General features: G+C 39.2%; 3 protein-coding genes across 3 annotated transcripts; 2 read left to right on the top strand and 1 right to left on the bottom strand.

Annotated features, from left to right (window-relative positions):
• Nucleotides 1–624: 624 nt before the first annotated feature.
• Nucleotides 625–15,457, bottom strand: zdhhc3b (zDHHC palmitoyltransferase 3b). Its single transcript, XM_004548996.3, has 7 exons — nucleotides 15,059–15,457; nucleotides 9,377–9,708; nucleotides 7,689–7,813; nucleotides 6,774–6,870; nucleotides 5,730–5,811; nucleotides 5,258–5,388; nucleotides 625–3,745 (listed from the first exon to the last, which is right to left on the bottom strand). Exons 2-7 carry the CDS (start codon nucleotides 9,677–9,679, stop codon nucleotides 3,587–3,589), a joined length of 897 nt encoding a protein of 298 aa, XP_004549053.1. The 5' UTR covers nucleotides 9,680–9,708; nucleotides 15,059–15,457; the 3' UTR covers nucleotides 625–3,586.
• A 662-nt stretch (nucleotides 15,458–16,119) lies between these two features.
• exosc7 (exosome component 7) lies at nucleotides 16,120–19,813 on the top strand. The gene is made up of 8 exons (XM_004548995.4): nucleotides 16,120–16,277; nucleotides 16,428–16,529; nucleotides 16,903–16,997; nucleotides 18,015–18,180; nucleotides 18,745–18,815; nucleotides 18,910–19,033; nucleotides 19,114–19,269; nucleotides 19,640–19,813. Exons 1-8 carry the CDS (start codon nucleotides 16,221–16,223, stop codon nucleotides 19,742–19,744), a joined length of 876 nt encoding a protein of 291 aa, XP_004549052.1. The 5' UTR covers nucleotides 16,120–16,220; the 3' UTR covers nucleotides 19,745–19,813.
• Nucleotides 19,814–21,186: 1,373 nt separating this feature from the next.
• LOC101477454 (tetranectin) lies at nucleotides 21,187–23,535 on the top strand. The gene is made up of 3 exons (XM_004548994.4): nucleotides 21,187–21,341; nucleotides 21,452–21,550; nucleotides 22,483–23,535. The coding sequence occupies exons 1-3, from the start codon at nucleotides 21,191–21,193 to the stop codon at nucleotides 22,887–22,889; spliced, it is 657 nt and encodes a 218-aa protein (XP_004549051.1). The 5' UTR covers nucleotides 21,187–21,190; the 3' UTR covers nucleotides 22,890–23,535.
• Nucleotides 23,536–23,907: the final 372 nt, after the last annotated feature.

Below are 23,907 nucleotides of genomic sequence, written 5' to 3'. Positions count from 1 at the left end.
GTTGGCGCTATATAACAATAGGGGAATTTGAATGTTTCTATTCAAATTTATATGAATACATTTTAATTGAAAAGACAGTTTATAGTTTAGTGAGTAAATTCTTAATGTATATTTGTATGACACCATTAGATATAAATTATATAAAATATCTGACCGTGATGAAAGGATAATTAAAGCTGGACCATGAAAATGTATACATAACTGATAAGTGGCAGGACTTCTTTTCAAACCAAATATCCAATACTTTGTCACCACTTTTTCCTCCATTGTTTTTCCACACTAACCCTTCCCAAAATACTGAGCTATAAACAAATAATTAAAAAAAAAAAGTGAATTCTAATTAAATAAATGCAAATCAAGTTTGTAACTTCAACTTTGTTGATATAATTACACATTACAGTTTAGATACAATATGAGATTTTAGGTCTACGCTTTTACAGTATTTGTGTGTGAGGTTATGCTGTTTTAATGTTAAACCCAATTTTGAAAATGTTTTTTAGCCTTAGATAGAAGCTTCTATAATGACGAATCAGCTGTTAAATAATGATTGTGGCATCAATATCATCGATCACTAACATCTTTGCATCAAAAATGTCTACAAGCTTACACAAACCGTAAATAAAATATCCATAGTCATACATTTTATTTCATATCCTTTGAAACAAATACAATGATCAGAAAAACAAAATAAAAACCACGTGGCCCACAGTAAATAAGACAAATAAGTTTGCATACCGACCACAGAACATTTTTGAGAGGAAGAAGAAAAAAAAAAAAAGCTGGTGTGCTGTATGTGTAAACCTGTTCCGTGTCCACATAATGGTTACGACATTTAAAAACCTAAGAAAATCTAATTTCTGACAACTGTTTTAATGGCTACATCCTTGCCTCCCCTCCTTTAGCCTTCAATTTGGCAATACATATATTTATAATATCTTTTCATCATCCTCTAAATCATGTTTTTTGTTTTAACTCGAGTAAGGCTTTTAATAACACGTTCTGGCAAAGGCATTTAAGTGTTAAATGCTTTGAAGATGCCCATTTCTTATCTGCATCAGATTCTCATCCTCAAAAGTAAAATCTGAAGTTTCCTGTGTTCCATTAAAATCCACAGTTGTGACAGTTACACACTTCCAGCACGAGTGAACATTTTCTCTGAGCTCCCGCCTCCAAAAAACATAATTACAATGAAAATCTGTGACAAACCAGACCACAAGCGAATTCCATCAACTGAGAGCAAGTAAAATACACTTAGTGTCAACACACACAGAGCAACGTGTATTGCTTGATTCCCTGACTTTCTGTCTCAGCTGGTGATTGTTACAAAGCAAATGAAACTAAAGTTCAAAAGGATGCTGGTTTAACTTCAGTTTTATATTCGACCAGGAAGTCACTGTAAGTATCTTACACTTTTACCTACCTAGTATCAGACTTGAAAGTTATAACCCTTAAGCTTTTCAGGAAATTGAACTCTTTTGGTTTTTACACTTTTAGCATTTTTGGACAACATTTTGACATCCAGTTTATTTACGTTCTCTAACTGCTTTTCTACATAGCCACCTTATTAGGTAGTCTAATGTAATTAAACACAGCTCTGCCATAAAATTCTACACAGCTATTCAATTATAATCCAATCAGTCACAACATTAAAATCACTGAGAGACCAAGTAATTAGCATTGCTCATTTTATTAACGTGAGATGATCTGCTGGGCACCCGGGAAGATTGGCATTCACATGGCTGTTACTTTCCCATCTACCACCCACTTAAATGTTACAGCAAAACAGCCTCCACAAACATGCCAACGTGCCCGAGCCCTCTGTAAAAACCATTCAGGAACAGCTTGATGAACACAACAAAGAGCCCAAAGCATTGACCTGGAGTCCAAGCTCCCCAGATCAGAAGTGGATCAAGCATCCAATCATGTGACTGGAACAAGCCCAATCCATGGAGGCCACACCCTGAAACCCAACAGGACCCAAATGCTGTCCTGCCAGACGCCACAAGATCCACCTTAAAGGTCATGTATTAATTCCTCAATGGGTCAGAGCATTTTTGGCAACACGAGGAGGACCTTCACAATATTAGAAGGTGATCTGAATGTTTAGTTTAAACTTTCGGCATTCATTACTTGTTCAAAGAAAGGGGGGGAAAAGTATTTAAAAACATAAATTTCCCAATATTCCTCCTTTAAATCTCATCTCTGTAAGACACATATTGATGATTTCTATGAAGGTCATCAAAAAACAAAAGGCTTGAAAGGTTAAGGTAATATTTACGGCAGAGCTGCAGATTTTTTGTTAGTCTTAGATTACGCAATTAATCATGCACAATTTAAACTGCCAGCATAAGCAAGTGGAAGTGCTTAATTCAGTCAGTGCTAGCATCTGTACCAGCTGTTTAAGCTGCATCTAATGCAACATTTCTTACATGCTCTGCTGGCCAAACACAAAGGAAGTTTTATTGTGAAGCTAACGCAAAGTGATTGTCAGAGTTTAATCTTCAAATTGCCTTTGGCTTAGCATTTTATGATCTAACCTTCACGACCCGATCAGACTTTTTCTAGATGTTGTGACGCTGGATTGGTTTTAAATTTAAAAAAAAAAAAATCATAAGAAGATAGGCGCTGCAAGACTCGGGTTACTTGTGGAAAATGAAAAGAAACCTTGTTTTACCTGGATGCTCTGTGGGCACATACAAACACTGCTCAGTGAGCGTTTAGTGCAATATAAACTGACCAAGTAGCACAGAAATCTTAAGGGTTATAACTTTAACCAGCCACCGTGAGGTTATTGCTGTTCTCCATTTTCAGAGTCCTCTTGAAAAACACTTAAAACTTTTCCAAAATGTGATTTCTTGCCAGAAAGGTTAGGCGTTACATTTGTCTTTTGATTGCAGTAATGCAAGAAAAAGAAAAATGAAATGGACAAACCTACTTTTCTCTGGCATCAAAAAGAGGAAACAAGTAGCATTAACAAGTGTGAGCCTGAACTGTCACATTAAGGCAAATAAATAGAAATAGCTTTACAAAAAGCAGATTCCACTGCTCGCTAATGCTCTGTTCTAAGGCAAATCATCCGCAGCATTCAGCAAAAAGACTACCGCGACTACATTAATAAAGCAAATGAAGGAAAAAGGATCATTTTTTACAGGAAGACAAAACCAGGTGTTCATTGTGGCAACCATGCTGCGCTTCTTTGAGTAGAAACATTCAGGACTTGAGTTCACATTGTGTAGTCTTAGAAGTAGGAGATGATTGAAGATACTGCAGGCATATTCACTCCAGCGAATGCAAAACTTAGTCTCTTGTTGTGTTTTGCCAGAGTCTCATTAGATGCTTCTTGTCAAGATGCTGCTGCATAGCTTAAGAGTGCTGTATTGTGCAGCTACACCTCGTTAATCTCAGTCAGCACCAAAACAGGGAAAGGGCAACGGCAAAATTTAAAAAGGAAAAACACATTTTACAGCAAAACACCCTGAAATATCAATAGTTCCTAGAAGAAAGAAAATTTAGAAGTGGTTAAGAGAAGTTTGTGCTCCAGGCAAGAGTGATCAGTCTATGTCCACAGACACTTAGAATCCAGCTTTCACACTATATACTGATACACATCTGCCTTTCCATGGTCAGGTGTTGCAAAGGGGCTCAGCCAGGCTATAGAGAATGGGTGGCCAAACACCACCTTCATGTTCATCCATTTAGACTTTTTGGCCCATCTCCTCTCCTCCTTCTTCAGCTGCTCGATACCCTGCAAAAAAGGTAAAGCAACGCAGTGCGAGTTAAATTCAGCCCTGATACAAAACATCGAAACATGCAGCTGCTGAATGAGGGATTAAAAATGAATCACAATTTGTATTCTTTTGTTTTCCTTTCACAGGTCTTAGGTGACTCACTCTCAGTGGTTCCTGACGATTAAGAAAGCTCCCAGGATAAACCAACACAGTCAACAAATGGAGGCCATATAACACTACAATTGACAGTTCTTTGTAGTGATAAGTCTGAGTCAGAGCTGTGGGTGTCTTGAGCAGAAAATGCATTACTCTGAACCCACCTGGAGGACGAACAGGTTTAGTTTATTTTGGTTCAAGGTTCTTTATTTGTCAAATGCATAGTTATAGGAAGAGGGGGTAGAGGAAGAACATTATATACATAATATATACATTGGGAAATCTTATGGAGGCTCGACCCCAAACTGCAAACTAAAACACCCGAGTCTGGTGCTGGTCTTCATACTGTTAAGAAACATTTTTTCTTTAAAGGACCAGACATGCTTTTCCTTATTTTCTGTACTCTTAAGAGTGACGGATATCAAACATGGCCAGAGTTTCAAATAATGAGGTCAGTTTACGCTCAGAGTTGAGACTGCTCTAAATCTCTGGTTTTAGTAATTTCTTTAAACTCTCATATCATGTCAGTGAGAGCAGATCTCCTCGTACAGTCCCTCAAGCACACAGGTCTGACTTTAAATTTTCTGTTTGCAAGGAGCAACCAATCACAAGAAAGTTAGCTTAAAGGGAAAAAAACTAAAAAAAACAACTGTTTCACAGAGGATGAACTGAGGGGCTAAACTAAGGTCCAGTATATGACAAAATAAACTTTGTATCATGAATTTATGGGGGTTTTTAAGACTAGTGTACAGTATTTTTCTAATTTCTAATATTACATTTTACAGATTGAGAAAATACTTCCTTTTTTAAGAGTATGGACAATAAAACCTTTTCTCTCTTCTTGAGAGTAAATGTACTGATCATAAGTAGCTTTAGAGAGCACAATCAATAAATATAATCTCATGCAATAAACGGTTGCTGTTTTTCTTCTAAAACATTACAATTGATAAAAAATATTCATGTTTCCTTAATAACAAAGATGTGGTCAATGAGGTCGCCTACACTTACATCAGTTGCGACTGATGTAATGATTACTTCCACTTAACTTTGTGAAGACAAACAACAAAATGTTTCTGGTTGAGTCAAACTTTAAAAAAGAGTCTAACTGCAGTTTTATACAGAGAAATGTTCTCTGTGAGGTGAAGTAGAAACTGCAGAAACAAGGGTCAGAGCCAGGCCAGCACTTTCTCCACATCAAGCTGAAAAGGATCTAGTATCTTTCTTTTTAAAGGCTCTTCAGCAAGGTGGGAAGTTTCTGACATGAGAACTTAACCTCATGTCAGACTGCTGACACGGCAGTAGCTGAAATTCAGTTTTCAAGAGGTGTGCAGAGGAGAGGTAAGGTGGTGAAATTCCCTGCTGGATTTACTCACCGTTTCATCAGTGCAGATCGAGTGGACCTGAGTCCCAAACATGACTGCAGTGAAGATCAGAAAGAGGAGACCTTCAAAGCAGAGGAGGATGAGGAGGATGACAGTTGCTGGTGGAGAGAAGTTGCTGCACTCTGGAAAGAAAGGGAGTTTTTTTTTTATGTTAAACCAAGTAAATAACCTAAAATTTGGAAACCAGAAAGGATATTAAACAGACTTAAAGACTTAAGCGTCAAGGTTCCCTGTTCCCTCACTTAGCCCAATCAGAGGCTTGCCCCTCACATTTTGCATAAAAATAGAGAAGTCATAGCTTGTCAGTGCAGAGAATGTGTCAAGTTTGCTTAGACAATAAATCAACTATGAAAAGAGTTCCACATTAGTCTTCTAATGCATAACATTTTACATCTTAGTCACAAGCTTTACTGATTGGATTGGTTCCTATACTAAACTACTATATTACAGGACACACACTTACTCGCCCAGTCTTCTTCAATGCAGAAAACGAAATGGAAGGCCGCCATGAATAACGCATGGAAAGATATTAGTGCAATGTACATCTGAAAACAAACACAAATGTAATGTCAGTCATCTCATTTTTATAATCTTCATATTCATTTATGGTCTTAATTTGGAAAGCCAAAATAAAATGCATTTAGGCGTACAGGCAAATTGGGGGAAGAAGAAGAAGAAAAAAAATCAAACTATGTTCAAAAAAAAAAAAAAAAAACCTGCCACAAATTCGTCTAAACAAAATTACGCAGTCAGTGTGAACAGCTGGATTAAGAAAAAGGGAGTCTGGATTTTCCGATGTCTAAAGGTCTTTAACTCAAATAACCACAAATGGACACCGATTGGTTACAACCAAGTTGTGCAGAAGAGCATTTCTGAATGCACAACATGGGTTACAGCAGTTGAAGACCACACCGGGTGCCACTTTTATTAAAAACAGGAAACTAAGATTACAATTTACATGTCTTCATCAAAATTGGACAGACAGATTGGAAAGACTTTGCTTAGTCTTGGTCTCAATTTCTGCTGTCATATATGGATGGTAGGCTTAGAGCAGAGTTAACAATGTGACCATGTCACAAAGCTCATATCACCTCAAACTGGTTTCTTGAACATGACAATGAGTTACAGTGTGCTCAAATGGCCTTCAGTGCCATTTCCCACTCCAATAGATTACCTTTGGGGTGTGGTGGAGCAAGAGATACACATCACTGATGTGAAGCCAACAAATCTGCAGTAACAATGTGATGCTATCATGTCAATATAGACCAAAATTTCTATCCAATGTTTCCTATGTTTGCTGAATATGTGCAATGAAAAATTAGGCCAGTTCTGATGGCAAAACTGGGTCCAAGCCAGTGTACCTACTAAAGTAGCCGGTGGGTGCACCCTATATATTATGACATTCGACCCAAGAGCAAGTATAAGTGTGAGCATGATAATGAAAGAGGGAGTTATTATGAATATTTCCAAGTGGATTCTAATATTCGTTTTGCTGTTAAAGACTCACTGTGAAGAGGACAAAGTATTTCTGGTTGCTTTCTCCGACACAGTTATTCACCCAGGGGCAGTGATGGTCCATTTTCTTGATGCAGCGTTTACACACACTGTGGAGACAAAATAAATTAATCATAGGCACACCTGAGGGAGTCATGCAATGCACAAATGTGGGTGTTGGTATGTCACAACAACTGTCACTAAAAGACACACACACAAACACCTTAAGGAGCATAATTCAGTCAACTGTGAGAAAATGAACAGGCTGCTCTCAGTCATAGCAGCTGCAGACTGGGGGTTATTTATCTGTCAAAACTGCAGCAGGCTGACAACTCAAGTAAAAGCCAGAAACTCATAATTTATCATAAGACAAAGCAGAGAGTCACACTCGAGCTGCCTGGGCGCTTTGTTTTATGGGGAAATCGCTTTTTAAAAAGCTGCCATTCTGTGTGTAAGATACTGTTTGTTTGGGTTGTTAGAGATAACTGTGTCACTGCACTGTATCATCTGAAGCACCCTCAAGAATGACTCATAATATTCAGCTTGAAAAGAATCAAACTGACTGCCATTTTTGCTTCTGAGACGGGCTGACTCACTGGCTTCACAATTCAATTAATCGGAGGTGTTTTTGCACTTTTCATGCCTTGAGATCCCAGAGAAACCACTGAGCAACCACAGAGGGAAGTCCTTATTATTATCAACTTGCAGAGTCTGCAGGGAAATGCGACACAGCTGAAAGACGCAGGAGAGCCAGTCTAGGCACAAACACAGAGGAGGAGTGGCGTTCCCAGCCGGAGAGTCGCATCAGGACTTTCCTCTGTGAGGTGCAGACTTCAGCAGATTCCTGTTTGTTTTGTTCCCAAAATGTGCAGTCTGCAATGAGAAGTGTACCCTTTCTTATACTACACAGATTCATACAGTGCTGTACCTGCAGTGGTGAGCTCTGTCTGGCTTGATGCTGCAGCACTTGGGGCATTTGTACACCACCTGTCCTGGTTTGAGCTGCAAACTTTCAATGAACTCTTTGGTTGCGTTTCCTTTAGGCACAGCACCCTGAGGAGGAGTGGGATGAAAAGAGAAGTCAGCTCTGCTCTGTCACTCTACATGTGGTACATGATTTCTTTCGGGGGTACATGATTTCCTTTGACGGCAAGATGGCTTTTATTTTATAAAGTGCATTTAAAAAGTGCTTCTCCAGCCAAACGCACACTCTCTTTTATGTGACCGCACTTATAGCTAGATTGGGAAACCCTGGGCTGACTTATCGAGTTGGTAATCACCTTCATGTGACCCGCTTAGCCTGTCTGCGGATTTTAGGGGAAGTGAAACCAGATAAGGAATAGATATTGTGGCTATGTTGAACTTTCTTTGTATTACAAATGCTGGAGTTGACTCAAGAGGCTTCCAAGCCCAGGATAGACAAAACATGACAAACACAAAAGCATTTTTAAAAAACCAAAAAACAAACAAAGCACATAGAGAAAACAAATCCAAATCTATGTAACAATTAGAAGTAAATTAAGAGTATGCTAGAAAAAAGGTTTGCAGAAATAGTAAAGCTAGACTGAAAGGGATAAACAAAAAAAGCTGCTGAATCCATAAAGAAGAGTACAAATAAAAAATTACTAAAACACAGTAACGGAAGATTAAAAATGAGATTAGACTTAAAACAAAGCCCACCCCAGACTAAAGTGCATGCAAGCCCTCACGGGTGGGGCCTTAAACTCATTTTAAAGTGTCAAATTTTTCAGTAGGGCTTTATGGGTTATGTGAGACTATCCAAGAGCCTAATAAGGGAAACAAAGAAGAGTTTCCTCAGAGTCAAAAACTAGGAGAGAACCCAAGATAATTTATTTTGCACCTGATATCCAAGAAAGTCAATGGACTGTGATACAACTAAGCCAGATGGGCAACAAAAAAAAAAAGGAGAGAAAAAAAAAGGTAATGTTTGTGGGATGTTATAAGAAAAATGTATCTAATGACATTTTAGACATGAATGACGTGAATGACATTTTTATTATATCTGATATGACTACAGTTTAAATTCTGTTGAATAATTAAGGGGCTCACAACCTAAGGATCAGGGATCCACTGAGGGGATGATTAATGTGGTGGAAAATAAGAATTAAATTGGTTCTATAACAGAAATCTGATCAATTTTTTATTTTATTTTTTACTTCTATTTCTGCTGCAAGTTACAGGTAGTTTAGATTTTTTTTTTTTTTTTTTAAATAAAAGCATGTGAGTCATACCATAGGCTCCAGCTATACATTAAAGGATACAAAACCACAAAGTTTGGAGAGCGCTGCATTTCATAAGCATATATTATAAACTCCTAGCTGCCAGTGTACCTAATAAAATGTAGATATAATTTGCAAAGTACGTGTCAGAGAAGTGTGGAGGAATTTGTGGAAGTTTAAAGTAAAAGAGCACAGAAATAAAAGTTTAGTACCCCATGCAACTGTTGCAAGTCAAATATTTACTATGAGCACACCAACAGGAACACATTCTTAAATTATTGTAGTAATAAATCGAGAGAGGATAAATAGTGCTAGTCAGACAGTCAGTATCGCATCCTACAAGCAAATAAAGTGGACCAATAAAGCTCTGACTGACCGGGTCTGTGCACATCGCCTTGGCATGGGAAGCAAGGGCGAGGAAGGCGAGGCCGTTGAACAGCACCCCGTTGAAGAGGCTATAGGCCACGTTCTTGGCAGGCAGCAGCATGACGAACACCACCACAAACTCGGCGTAGAAGACCAGGAGCCAGGTGATGATGCCACACACGATGCCGCAGCTGTCGCGGATGAACCACATGGTGTCGGAGCCGGTGCGCGGTGGAGGAGGGGTGCAGTGCTCGCGCTTCAGGTAGCCAGCTTGGCGCTCAATGTCCCTGGTGCGGTGCGCCGGGCTCTTCATCCTAAAGCGCCTGTGGCTCCAACCACATACTGCGAGGAGTGACGAGACAGATGGTGAGGAAGAGGGGGGGACAGAGCGGTGGGAAGAAAATGAAAGAAGAGGAGGAATTAGGGACTTATGCGAGGGATGGTACACAGTTGCCATACAGTTATTTTCACTTCCATCACCTTCAATATGGATTATTCTCTCTGTCACACACAGAAATTCAAATTATCTCAGGAGAGAAGCTGAACAAAACAACGTTTGATTTATTTTTTGGATTCATTTTCTATCAAACAACTATTTTTTTCTGCTCTGACTGTATTACTTTGATACTTCGCTGTAACAGTGGTGTCCCACAGCAATTAAGAGTCAGTGTAAACAGACTAATAACAGAATCTGCATGGTCCTCGAGGAATATAAATAAAGGCAGGAGCCATTAAGGCACAGTGAATCAGCAAATAATGTTGGAGTAAACGCTCAAGAGGACGCATTAACTGGAGGAGGAACAAACACTAACCGCTCTGATCCCACAACGCCAAGAAAATCCATGCATCCTCTCACAGCAAAGTTTCAGCATTTGGCCTTAAAGGTAACACAAAACAATGCTTCACCACAAAACAGACTACACTGCTGTCCTGCTCTGCTTGGGGCTTAAGCGTGTGTGTATCCAGATCCGTCTGGAGACGAGGCTCATAAATAAGTCATCAAGCAGGTTTGTGTGTGTGTGTAGACAAAAATCTGATGTGACTTGAAAGGGGCCAAACTGTCAAAAATAACTAGATCTCAGTATTACATGAAGGCTAAAATAAAACAGCTGATTCCTGTAGGATACAGGAACCTTGATGCCCTTCTCCTCACTGAAACTTAAGATTAAAATTAGAGCAATCAAACTGCTTGGGTGTAACTAAGGATTCGATCTATCCATTAGACTTAACTGAATGATAGTCTAATCTCACTTTTATGTCCACATTAATTAAGGCTTGTCCAATGATCCTGACAGTTACACAGGCTTCCCAGAGGACAGAAATTTAATCAGAATAAAAACATACAGCACATCTGGGACAAAATCTCAGATTCCATCACTGTCCAGAAGGAAAGCAAAATTAAATCAAAACCAAAATGGATTTATGATTTTTAACCTTTTAATAGGATCAGTTTTTACTACATTTTGGTGCCAAAGTTTCTTCTCCTATGCTCGTTGTTTCACCATGTCTATGTGTGAGGGAGGGTCCAGACAGAGCAGATCACCGTTTTCCCCAGTGTGACTGTAGCATTAGTTCTGTTTACATACCAAAAATGACCTAGTTCAGTTTAGGAAAGAAAACTATTTGATTAGGTTTAGAAAAAGATCACATCTGGGTTAAAGTACACAAGTCGGACGTTTCAAAAGGATGCTCAGTTTTCTAGGTTGGCATGGCGACACATGCTACTCAGGACGCTCAAAAACAGAGGCAGCACAAATGTGAAACATACTGGTTTCAAAGTTGATCCCGCTTACTCAGGACTGGCCAAAGTCTTGCTGACTGCAACATAACAAAGTAAAGTGGACAGTTTGTCTCCGTGCATGTGAGAAGAAAAAGAAAAACACTTACCAAAAAAAAAAACAAAAAAAAACACCCCACACAAAATCATTTTCATGACCATTTCGCAATGAGCCCAGGCTAGAATTTAACATCACTCAAGTTGACAACAAGTCATTACATTACTGCAAGTGAAATAAAAGCTTCCTGGAAGGATCAATCCGTCTAAAGCCAAAGTTGGACAGATGTCAAGCGGCATAGATGGCATGGTGACAAACAAAACTCTGTACCCAACATTCACCACCATGTCAAGCTGTGGATCACAATAAAGGAAAGAATCCCAGCACATCTACATTTCCCAAGAATGTCACACAGCATCTATCAGCAGTGACATTTTTAAGCAGCACAAAGTATTTAAAACAGTTTTGTGCGCTCATTTGGGCTATTCTAATTTTTACTCTTTATTTGAATAAATAATTTTTTGAGCGATTTATTTCAACGTGGTCATCAGATAATACTAATCTGTCACCGTAAACTACCAGTCAAAAGAAGTCAATTTTTGTTCCAGCTGTTACTGAAAATTTATTCAATTTGATTTATATAGTGTCAAATCACAACTTTAAATTTTAAGGTAAAGACCCCACAATAATACAGAGAAAACCCCAACAATCAGACAACCCCCTTGTAAGAAAGCACTTGGTGACAGTGGAAGGGAAAACTCCTTTTTAGCAGCAAGAAACCAGTAACAGGAAGAACCAGGTTCAGGGAGGGGTGTCCATCTGCTGCAACTGGCTGGGGGTGAAATGACGAATACAGGACAAAAGACACAAAGTGTACACTGAAACTGGTAAATAATACAACTTTGTTCCGAAAAATAAATGAATTAATAAAATGAAATCACAGAATCTAAAAAGACTCATTCAGTAGCCAAATACACTTGTTGTATTTTTTCTATAATGCTACAAAAATTATGTTTAGCAGATTTATTCCCAGGGCTCTTGAGGTCAGCAAGAATTGACACAAATATGCCGTTCACGACAAACTGGCCCGATGTTCACTTAAAACCTACCATTCAGGTATTTCCTAATGTTCTGGGTCTTTAGCTTGCTCCAGAAACAACTCCAGACCAACCACTTGCTTTTTTCTCATGATTTATATTCAATATTCAACTTCCTATATTACAGTATGTTGTAACTGTGGCTGCAAAGGTGTAGCAACACAGTGTGTTCCAAAGCGACACACACAAAAAAAGCTGAAGCATTTTTGGGAACTGTTTGCTTTAAAGTTCAAGTTTCAGATTACTTCCCCCGCTGCAAATAAGCTGTAAGTTCACCTACTTCACTCTGGTTAGATGAACGATTGTTTTTAAGTGTTCTATTGGAGTACTAAATGAATTTTGAGTACACATGCTAGTGTCCCTGTAATAACCACGTGTTGTTTACTCGTGTGACTCACTTGACGCGTATTTGGCTCGACGGGTGGAGGAAGTCCACCTGTCGAGTTTCAAGTAAAACTTGCTTCAGGATGCAGGAAGCTTACACATGGCCGGTGTGTCACTGAAAACGACTCCCTTCATTAGAAACAACAGCTAGAAACAGCAATGAAACCAGTGTTGAGTGAAAATGGAGATGATGAAAAAAGACAGAAACTCAAGACAATGAAATAGGCAAGAAAGCCCTGGAGTGAAACTAACTACTGATGCTGAGTTCATTAACAATTAAGCAAATAGTTCCTCCTGCAGAATGAGTCTATAGATTTCTGTCAGTGAATAGCTGCTTGTATAGAGAGGAAAACCAACATGAATGGAACAGAAACACTTTACACAACAAAATCTTGTCTAAGACGATCCGGAAGATACAGTAGATACAGTATGTGAAAATGTTTAACACGGTAAAGGTAAGTTCATTTAAAATGCATGCAGCACACTAAAACACTCCACGATTCACAGGCATTTTTGATACCCTGCTGTAAAATAAATTACACCACCGAGTGAAGGAGGCAGCTGAGCGGGCAGGCGGCACGAGGACCTCCTGCTGCGATAAACAGCCAGTTAACATGCTGATGTTGTTCCACTTTACTGATAGTCTCATCGGGCCACTTAAAAAACTGAAAATGGTTGTTTCACTCAAGACTAATGTGATGCTTCAGGGATTATTATTGCAAAAACAAACATGACCTGAATATGACACCGATACACATTGTTTTATTTATCATCACATAGATACTGCTGTCCCTGTATTGAAGCAGAGTGGCAGAAGAGACACATTAGACACGACAAACTGCTCACGGAGTAGCTGTTGATGGTCTTTAAACTGACAGAGCGAACTCTCTACTGGCTAAAGCAGGTCCAGGGTCCAGTCTGGCCCACTAGATGGCTTTACAAAGAGTGAAAATTGCACAGAAGCCATTAATTTGTCCAGTTTTTTCAGTAAAAAATGAATTGTTAATCATTTTACTGATGTCATGTTTATTGTACAGGTGTGAAACGAATGGTGAGTTGAAAGTATTTCGAGATCTAGACATGGTTTAAACATAAAGACGTAGAACACTACACCCGTTTTTCTCAAGTTCACCTCAGGTTGTTTATTTGTTTCACTTTGAAACACTTTATTACACTTAAGAATTAAATTTTAATTACATTTGTAAACTGAATATGTGGCATGTTCACATCTACATTCATTAACACACACTGTTTGTGTTTAATAAAACATCTCTCCTTTGCACTGTAGTCCTATACTAACACTCAGGTGTTTGTGGCCACAGATCAGGATGCACTCTGTATTCTTTCAACTTTCTATCACAGCCCTCATTACGCTTGAGCACCTATCACTTGTTGTCCTGTTTTTGGACCACTTTTGGTAGGTAAAAGTCTCAAAACCTGCCCTCTTTGGATCTGGTGTGACCCAACTGCTTCAGAGCAAGAGGCTCCTGGGTTCAAGACTTCCTGGATGCTCTCTGTGTGGAGTTAACCTGCTCTTTCTGTTGTTGTGTATTTTTATTTAGCTGCTCTCATTTATACCTAATGTATGTTTAATTGGTGACTCTAAATACATCAAAGGCGAGGATATGAGCTACGAAAAGAGTTAAAGGTGGAACAGAATAAGACCCTGGGTGAATGCGAGTTGTCAGTAGGAGTATAAAATCTCAAACATTTAAGTCAATCCTCCTTCCAATAAATCATCAAGAACAGATTGTTCACCAATATATCTGACTCCACGACAAAGTGCAACTCTGAGGAGATGATCACCTTTTTTCATTTCAGTCACCTGTCTTTGGTTTCACTCTTATATTATATCATTAATTTCTTATCTAACTGTGTTTTTTTGTATCTTATTGAGCTATCTTGTTTTATCATATGACATTGATTTTATTAAGCCATTCATAATGAAATAAGCTATTTTAATAATGGTTGCATTTAATGTTATGGCAACTGCAAGACAGCAGTTTCATTACTTGTTTATCCACAACAAGATTCACTGACTGGTCCTTCCAGCTCGTCTTTGGCCGATTTGATTTCGAGGATAAAAAACAGACATCTGCTAAAATATGTTGAATAACCTGAGAGGCACTAAGGAGGAAAAAAAATAAGCGTGTGTTCTGGGCTCATGTATACGGCTGAAGTGCTTTTGAGCACGGTTTGCTGTATTTCAGGTAAACTAACCACCACAAAGATATGATGAGTATCGTATATGGTAACATATATGATGTATAGGACATAACTACTCATCTTTTGGAAAGTGCAGTAATAAACCAAACCAGGAAGTTAACTGGTAGCTGAAACAGAGCGGGATGACTGGTTTTCCAGTAGTTGATAAATGGAAACACTTAAAATCTACAAAACCATTTTCCAGAGTGAAACTGGGTTTTCACAGCCTACCTCGCACTCTCTTGCCTTTCTCGACGGACGCTTCTTGAACTCTTTGTGTAGTTTAGAGGCTTGTAGAGTTCAGACACCCCAAACTATCCACACACGCCTGTCTGCCCCTCCGCTGCGTCCGTTAGCTCAATCCCAGCTAACCTCACCGATCTTCGGGCAGTTGCCCTCCACGGCCCCAGCGACTCGGCTCCCGCTCTCGTTGCTGTCTCGTTTTCAAAGAAGTGTTAATTATCCTCACTAACAGTCAGCTAAACGTGACCTGACACAAGGTGCTGTCGAACTGCCGCTCCTCCCGTCAGATCCAGAAAGCTCTGCGGGCAGCGGGACAACAAAATGCAGATCCAACCAGGAAGTCAGACACCCTCTCCTGTCTGTAATGGGCCGCTTAACCCTGAGCGTTGACTTCTAGGTGGTACTTTCACCCGGGCTGAGATCAAAACCTTGCAAAATCCTACCACCCCCCTTACGATGGTGAGGGCTGCTGAAGGTTAAAGTGAGTAAGTCTGTAAGGAAAATAGATAAATGAATGAATGAATAAATAAATAAATAAATAAATAAGGGATTGTACTAGGGGAGAAAAATTTCCAAAAAAAGTTACAAGGAAAAAATGAGAGGAAAAAAAGTGGCAAATAACCCCAAAAAATTACAATATTTTAAGCAACAAACAAAAACAAAAAAATGTCAGTCTATGACACAAAAAGTAAATTTACACGCAAAAATGGGCAGCTGTTGAGAAAACACTCATCTATTTATTAAAAAAATACCAAATTTCTTTAATAAAATAGGAAATAGAAACTTAATAATATAAAACAACAAATTTACAAGTAAAATACATAGGGTACAAAATTCACAGATTTCGTGGAAAAAAATCACAAGAAAAAAATTACCAAAAATACGTGGCATAAGTTAAAGCACGTGCAGAAAAATTGTTGTAAAGGGTTGTTCAAACTTTAAGTTGCTTTTCGTGTCAACATCAGTGGAATATCTTTGTTTTTAGGAGGTCACTGTCTTGTGTTTGTTGGGTGGGGCGTTTACCTGTAAAGATTATTAGAAAACTCAAACAACCAGCATGCCCTTCGGATTTTTCCCCCATTGTCGTCTTCTGATGACGCAGGGGTAAAGCGACAGACATACACACACATGCTGAAAGTGTTTCTGAAAAATGGCAACAGTGCAAGTTAGTGAGGCTGAAAAAGTGTACATACTACACGGCATACGAGTAAGTTGTTAACAAACATGTTAAAAAAATACAGCACCAGACTTTTGTTTATTCTGTTAAAATCATTTTAAATGTATTTATGAGCTTTAGCGATAGGAAGCTAGCTGCATTAGCACTGTCTCTGTTGACATGTTTCTTCCTGGTCTTCAGGATGACTTAAGGGTGGATGGACGAGGCTGCGAGGACTACAGACACATGGAAATAGAGACCGATGTGGTTTCCAACACAGACGGATCCGCCAAAGTCACGCTGGTAATTAAATCAGGCAGCATGTGTGAACAGCTGAAAGACTGAAATTTAATGATCATTAAACGATTTACGCAAAAACGAATTCTTAAAATCACATCTAAATTTGACTTGGAGCCAGTGTAAAGAAGCCACAATGGCTGATATGTGATCTCACTTGTCACTTAAGAGGCTTCCCACAGGGTTTTAGTCCAGCTACAGTCAGCAAAGCAAAACCTGAATGACTTGGCAGATGAATGAAAACTGTTAGTAGTAAAGCTGAGATGAAGTGAAGGCATGAGTACGCTTTTCAGAAGTCAGAGTGCTGTTGAAGCTCATTTCCAGGTTCCACTGTCAGACCAACCTTTTTATATCACTCCATGGTTTGTCTCTCTTTCAGGGGCACACAGCGGTTCTTGTGGGTGTTAAGGCAGAGATTGGAAAACCAAGGCCAACGGTGCCAGCCGAGGGCTATTTGGAGTTCTTTGTTGATTGGTATGTATGCTGCTAAATGATATTTCTGTTTATGAGGGGTATAACAATTCTGAAACTGTGGCCAAAATAGGGATACAAACATCCACAATATGATTTCACTATTCCACTTGAAGCTGGTAATTCCACGTTAAAGCACATGTGTCTGGTGAGAGCTGTAATCAAGTGTGTGTTTGAGCCCAGAGGTGCCACTATGGATTTAACAGAGGGGGGAAAAGGTCCCACGGCATTTTCTACAATCTTCACAGTGATTATCGAAATTTGCTTTCTGTGTTAATCACAGAATTATTTTATTTTTATTTTTACGTATTATTGACGGGCACAAACTGTATAGTGTAGCAGCAGAGTTGGTGCTAAAACATGTACTGATTTTGATTACTTCTGATTTGATTAATTATTATTATTACAGTTATTATTCTCATTATTCTCATTATTCTCATTATTTTCTGTAAGATTTATTTGGCAGCGTGAGAATAGGTAAAAGTGCAACAGCTGCTGTTATATAAAAAGAACTAGAAATACCCCAGAATAAAAACAAAAAAAAATACCCCAGAATAATTAAGTGTATTTTTTCTCTATTCATGAATGTGGTTTAAAAAAAACAACTGTTTTTTTGTTTTGTTTTTTGTTTTGTGGGGAGTTGAAAGGTAAGCCAGGCTGTGGCTCGGAAGAGTTGTTACACCCCGTTGGTTTAAACGTGGGTACGCGTCATTTTTTACAGTGTTTAGGTGAAAAATCTTGAATTCAAATCAAAATTTTTGCATCAGCAATTAAAGATTTTAAAGACATTGAAAGTAAAAAAAATCACTTGAAGTTAAGTGAGTGTTTTAATGGATGTGCTGCCACCAGGAGGTAGTGTTGCATTATCTGTTCCCTGGATTTCCACCATAGTCCACTAAAGAAAGTATCATCATATGACCATACATAACGTGTTTGTGTGAAGAGAGGTAGCAAGATTAGCAAGCTTTACTCTGGGATAAGCTCCTGCTGTACGACATAGCTGGGTTGTTTCTTCTTCAGTTCGGCCAATGCGACCCCCGAGTTTGAGGGCAGAGGGGGTGAGGAGCTGGGCACGAAGCTGAGTAACACCCTCTACAAAGTCTTCAACAACAAACGCAGCATCGATCTGAAGAGCCTCTGCATATGTGCTGGAGAACACTGCTGGGTGCTCTATGTGGATGTGCTGGTGAGTCGTAGTGTCCAACGCTGCCTTTTGCTTCCTAAAATTTTTTTTCTTTTTTAATATTTATTTTTTCTAGTGTGCAAAAATAAAGAAAACGTGCACTGTACACTGCAGCTCCCTTTCTCCATGACTGCAGTTTTTTTTGCCCTCCATTTGAGCGTCATTGAATTTTGACTAGTGATCCAGCCAAAATCCTCTCCTCTGCTGCTCCACAGTTGTTTTCTGCAATAATAAATTTATTGTTTTTAGACAGAACAAGTTATTTTTGGACAATAATTTGACTGAGAACTTACTACACCAGTCATTTTCACAATTTTCTGACATATTTTAGCACAAAAAACTAATAAATAATTACAATTATTCCATCACAACCCTACATGTGATTCTTATGGGCTGTGCTTCTGCTTTTATCCTCAAAATGACAAGGCTGTTTTCCTGCATTTACGTTTTTCTTCCTGTTTGTATAGTAAGAGTTGTTAGCAGTGTAGAGGTGTTAAGATTTGCTTGAACATTTCCAAATAAATCCAAACAACTTGGGTCAAATCTCATGTTTTTATGCTTCCACAGCTCCTGCAGTGTGATGGAAACTTGTACGATGCCATATCAGTAGCTATCAAGGCGGCTCTCTTCAACACAAAGTGAGTCTCCGTTTGAGATTTTTTGGCATCTTACAGTTTATTTAATATTGCACAAATGAAATCTTACTAAAAGTCTTGATTACTCCACCGACAGAATTCCCAAAGTTCACATATCATCCGATGAAGAAGGAGGAAAAGAAATTGAGCTGTCTGACGACCCCTACGACTGTATGAGACTCAACGTAGAAAACGTTCCCTGTATAGTGACTTTGTGCAAGGTGAGCTCACTTGCTGATGCTCAGAGGTGATGACTGTCACCACACCATAGTGCTACATGCGGCTCACTGTGTTTCTGCAGGTGGGACACAGACATGTGGTGGATGCAACACTGCAGGAGAAGGCCTGCTCTGTGGCAAGCCTCATAATCTCCGTCACGCACAAGGGCACCATCACCTGTATGAGGAAGGTGGGCGGAGGCAGTCTGGACCCAGAGAGCATCTTTGAAATGACAGAGGTGAGCCCAGCTTCGCTCCTCAGCCATCTGGCCTCCTCTCAGCACAGCTGAAGAATTAACAAATTGTGCTTTTAACCTTATTTACATTTTAAAGCAGCAACATTTGACCTTCAGTTAAAAGGAATCCTTTATATTCTCACGTGGAGTTGGAGCTGCAGGTTGAACTTGAACCTGGGCTGCTGCATTTCAACCATAAGTCAATGGGCACTACTTTTATAGACAGAATTTCTAGGCAGAGCCAAGTGTCATCTTTGCTTACACTGCTGCCCCGTGCCCAAACCTGGATAAGTGGCAGAAAAATAGGTGGATTGTTTATTTCCTTTCTTTCTTTCTTTCTTTCTTTCTTTCTTTCTTTGCTTGTTTTCTGCAGGCGGGCAAAAGAGTTGGGAAAGCCCTCCACGCTCCTCTCATGAAGCTGCTGGAACAGGAAGAGAGTCTCGGAAAAAAGAGACAGAAAGTTGGTTTTTTGGGCTAAAAATCCGCTCCTGTTTCCAAGTTTGTGTTTACATGTATACATAATTTTCTAATAAAGTGTTTATTTGTACTCTGCTTATATTTGTTTTTTCAGATACGTTTTTGTTGTTGTTTTGTTTGCACACAGATTGATAGAGGAATTGTTTTATGTGGCATCTGAATCACAACAGATGAAGCTTTGTAGAAGATATGTCTGGTTGAAAGCTGAAGCTAGTGAAGGATTATTATTATTATTATTATTATTATTATTATTATTATTATTATTTCACATTTATACCATACGTGCATATAGTAGGAGGCTCAGGGGAAGCACTTGCGGCCACCAGTATTCTTTTGCCCAAAACCAAATATATTCAAGTTGCTGTCAATAAAGACTGAATTTTTGGCATTTTGCTTAAAATAATTAATTGATTATCAAAATATTTTCTATGGGCTAATTGTTTGTCTGTTTTAGTTCTAGTCTGATTTCAAGCTGTTACAAAGTCAGGAAGAAGATGAAGTGCAGATTATTTAAAATACTTATTATGATGCAAATGGTTGGAAAAATGGCCTAATATGAACCTTGAACAATACTTAGTGTTTGTGTTCATTTATCTTTAAAGTTTGCTCCGCATCAGTGAATGGGTTGTTGTTTTTTAACTCCCCACAAATGCAAAACTTTCCATTCTTGAAATCTGCACTGCCCTCTCTCAGCAGACCTACACTGGAACTGTCCAGTCTTTCTGCATCCTTTTGTGTTTGCCACGTGTCAGCTGAGGAATAAGTGTAGTGGAATCTTACAGAAGGACCAGATGTGACTCTGGATGATTTCCACTTTGTCCTCAGACAGGGTGAGGGTGTGTGCACAGGCAGGCAACAGACTGATCCAAAACAAGCTCTTGCTTTGGATCCGTCTGACATTTGGGCAAAGTTTGAGCCATTGCCTAAATCTTTCAGTGCGAAGTCTGAAACTAAAAAAAAGAAAATATCCTGCATCTCATCTACTAAAGGATCATAATGCACCTTCACTGCTGTCAAAAACATCTGCAGTAATAAAACTTACAGGTCAAATTTTAGCCATATGCTGTGGATGAAACTATAATAATTTGAGCCAGTAAAACTACAGCTGAGTTATGCAGGGTCTTATGCAACAGAAGAGTCGCTCTTTGTTTGTCTTTTTTTATACACCTTCATGAAAGCTGCAGAGGGCTTATGTAATAGCTGCTTCACACTGTCTGGCCTCAGTCTGCAGGTCTACACCTGCTTTCCAGGCCTGGCTCTGGTTAGCCCTCAACCTCCACGTGAATAGTCTGGAGCCAAAAGAAACGCACACACGCCATCCTTAAAGGCTTCTGAGGTTGGACTGTTATTCCTACAAACAGCACTTTCAGACTACATAATTTTTCCATCTTCTGGGGGATGAGAGGGAGTGTGTGAGAGGGACAAATAGAAAGAGAGAGGGAGGGAGATGGATAAATTGCAAGCGTCCACGTTGATTCAGCCTCATTCGACAGGTCTAACCATGGAGTTCAAAGGAGTGTGTTTGCTCCTAGGAGTGCTGCTGCTCGTAAGCTCCTCGCTTCAGCAGATTCCAACAAAGAAGAAGCCCATGAAAAAAGGTAGAGAGTCTTAAGAGTCTCCTCTTACTTAAAACACTCTAAAGCTGTTTGATCACTGAGTTTGCACAATTAACCTTTTCTAAAAAAATTTCTTGTATGTCTGGAATCAGATACAACAAAGGATGCTGCTATTGTGCAATTACAGAAACAGATCGATGACATCGTCCAGGAGCTCAACCTACTGAAGGAGCAGCAGGCTCTGCAAAGAGGTAAACCTGGTGTTTAAAACAGTTCATAGTTAAAACAGTCATCAAGAGAAGGCACTACCTGCACCGTCATGTGATAAAACCCTTAAGTGTACGAGTGTATGCAAGTTAACAGTGTATAACAGTCCTTGCTTACCTTGCTTTGGGGCCAGTTGTTAAATCTACCTTAAGACATTTGATATTTTATTTAAAAAATATGCATGCACTATAAACTAGCTGTCACATATTATTAATAAGACACAAAATATCAGAATTCTTGTTTTTAATCATTGTTTGATTTTTTTAGTGTGCATGCATCTTATATGTTTTCAGTCAAGTCAGAGTAAGAATTTCCAGTACACACTTTCACTCACTCTACCCATTTAGATTATTCAACACAATTTCTCACAGTTATTCATGCAACATCAACTTATTTTATCCATTTTAGCCCGTTTATCTATATAACACTTGTTGACGTGTCCTCCTTCATAAACTGTGCTTGGGCTGATCCTAGTCACTGGTGATTGAAGGTGAATATGCCTTTAATATCACACCAGCAGAGTGGAGACAGACGCACTTCTTAGTCTCACTTCTGTCTGATATGGATTACAGTTGAGAGAACAAAATATGTATTTAAGTTGGATCCAATATCCTGAAGCATGCTTCAGTTAAACATAAGTGCAGATTAGATACATGTGGAGTCTTTAAAATGCCATATTTTAATCTGGAAAACACGTTTGCCCCACTGTTCTGAACAGAAAATCATATTGTTTCTGGAAAACAAACACATACATTCTTTTTTTAAAGTTGTGTTCGCCATGATAACAAAGCTAAATTTTTCCTGCATATCATTATCAAAAAAAGTCCTCACAAAAACAAGAAACATTAAAAAAAAAAAAAAAAGCATTTTACTGTTCTTATTTAACCATCAGTTCCTTTTTTTCTCCCCTCTGCAGTCTGTTTAAAAGGCAAAAAGATCAATGGCAAGTGTTTCTTGAGTGACCCTGTGAGGAAACGTTATCACACCGCCAGCGAAGACTGCAACGCCCTGGGCGGTGTCCTTGGCACACCTACATCCAAGGATGAGAACGATGAGCTCAGAGACTACGTCCGCCAAAGCATCGGCCCAGATGAGCAGGCGTGGCTGGGCATCAACGATATGGTAACTGAGGGCACCTGGATCGACCAGACCAGCAGCAGCATCACCTACAAAAACTGGGACACGTCCAACTTTAGGTCCCCCCAGCCAGACGGGAGCATGTCCCAGAACTGCGCTGTGCTCTCTGCAGCCTCCCAGGGGAAGTGGTTTGACGAGAACTGCCGCGACGAGAAGCCATCCGTGTGCCAGTTCAACATCGTTTGACCACATTTATCTCACCAGTGACTCTGCGTTTGCTTGGTTATAGCTGCTTTGTGTGTGTGTGTTTACTCTCACTGCAATGCTGCTTTTTTTTGCTATCCTAAAAGGGGTTCAAGCCAGTGGTTCCCAACTGGCTTTGCATCAGAACCAAAGTCTGATGTAGAAGTCACAATCAGTTGCATAAGATGATGTTATTTTAGACAAATGTGATGCTGCTGGTATGTAATTTTGCAGCGTTCCTGGTGTTTGGAATAAAAACAAGAAGAAGACCACAGTCCAGTTTGGAGTAAGCGAGAGATTGTGTGGCTGTACAAAGAAATGGCAAAGAAAACTGCATATCATTTTAGAAAAACATAAGTTGAAATAACAATGTTCATGTGATTAAAAATAGTGTTTGGGTGCTGGCACCATCCACAAATTAAAAACTGCGTGTAACTCTGTTGTCCTCACACCGATCAACAGCAGTTCTGTGACTCACTGGCTGAGAACCACTGTTTTAAACTTCTTTTTAAATAGGACTTTAAAAAAGCCATAATTATGACTGATATAACTTTTTTATTTTTATAATAACTCAGTCTTCACTCGTTCCAGTTTGCTAGTCTTGTAGCCTGCGACCTGTAAAATTACCATCAATAAACTACAATGTCTATCCCTGTTTTGCTTTTTCCTGTTTTTCAGAAATTTGCTTTCCACAAAAAAAATTTGAAGATTAATTCTACAAAACTTGCAAGTCAGAAGACGTGCAGACTTTATTTAAAAATCGTCTGCAGTTTAGAAATGTCACATAAACCTGGCCTCTGCATTTGTTATTTCCGCTATGCTCCTTGGTAAACAGTAGCTGCGAATCTTCAGCGGTTCTTCCACACCCTCCTTCTCCTCACACTGTTTTTATAGTTGGAGTTCCTGCGCTGAAACAGCTTTTTTTAGTGTCCAGCATGCAAAGAAGCCCATGTTTAAGCACAAGAGGGAAAATGAAACATCACTTCAGATGAGGTAATGATGGCCGTAAGGTCACGTAAGG

Source organism: Maylandia zebra, linkage group LG22 (assembly GCF_041146795.1).
Source record: "Maylandia zebra isolate NMK-2024a linkage group LG22, Mzebra_GT3a, whole genome shotgun sequence".
NCBI classification, from domain to species: Eukaryota; Metazoa; Chordata; class Actinopteri; order Cichliformes; family Cichlidae; genus Maylandia; species Maylandia zebra.
The sequence above is the reverse complement of the archived record's forward strand: the minus strand, read 5'-3'. Positions and strand labels throughout refer to the sequence as shown.

Bases quoted from the DNA above. Each gene is read 5' to 3' on its own strand.
- zdhhc3b (XM_004548996.3), bottom strand. From the start codon at position 9,679: ATGAAGAGCCCGGCGCACCGCACCAGGGACATTGAGCGCCAAGCTGGC. The intron at 7,814-9,376 runs GTCAGTCAGAGC...ACTCCTCCTCAG, and splicing joins AGGCGATGTGCACAGACCCG to GGTGCTGTGCCTAAAGGAAA. The intron at 5,389-5,729 runs GTAAGTGTGTGT...CTTTCTTTCCAG, and splicing joins CATTGAAGAAGACTGGGCGA to AGTGCAGCAACTTCTCTCCA.
- LOC101477454 (XM_004548994.4), top strand. From the start codon at position 21,191: ATGGATAAATTGCAAGCGTCCACGTTGATTCAGCCTCATTCGACAGGT. The intron at 21,342-21,451 runs GTAGAGAGTCTT...GTCTGGAATCAG, and splicing joins GAAGAAGCCCATGAAAAAAG to ATACAACAAAGGATGCTGCT. The intron at 21,551-22,482 runs GTAAACCTGGTG...TCCCCTCTGCAG, and splicing joins GCAGCAGGCTCTGCAAAGAG to TCTGTTTAAAAGGCAAAAAG.
- exosc7 (XM_004548995.4), top strand. From the start codon at position 16,221: ATGGCAACAGTGCAAGTTAGTGAGGCTGAAAAAGTGTACATACTACAC. The intron at 16,530-16,902 runs GTAATTAAATCA...TCTCTCTTTCAG, and splicing joins GATCCGCCAAAGTCACGCTG to GGGCACACAGCGGTTCTTGT. The intron at 19,270-19,639 runs GTGAGCCCAGCT...TGTTTTCTGCAG, and splicing joins GCATCTTTGAAATGACAGAG to GCGGGCAAAAGAGTTGGGAA.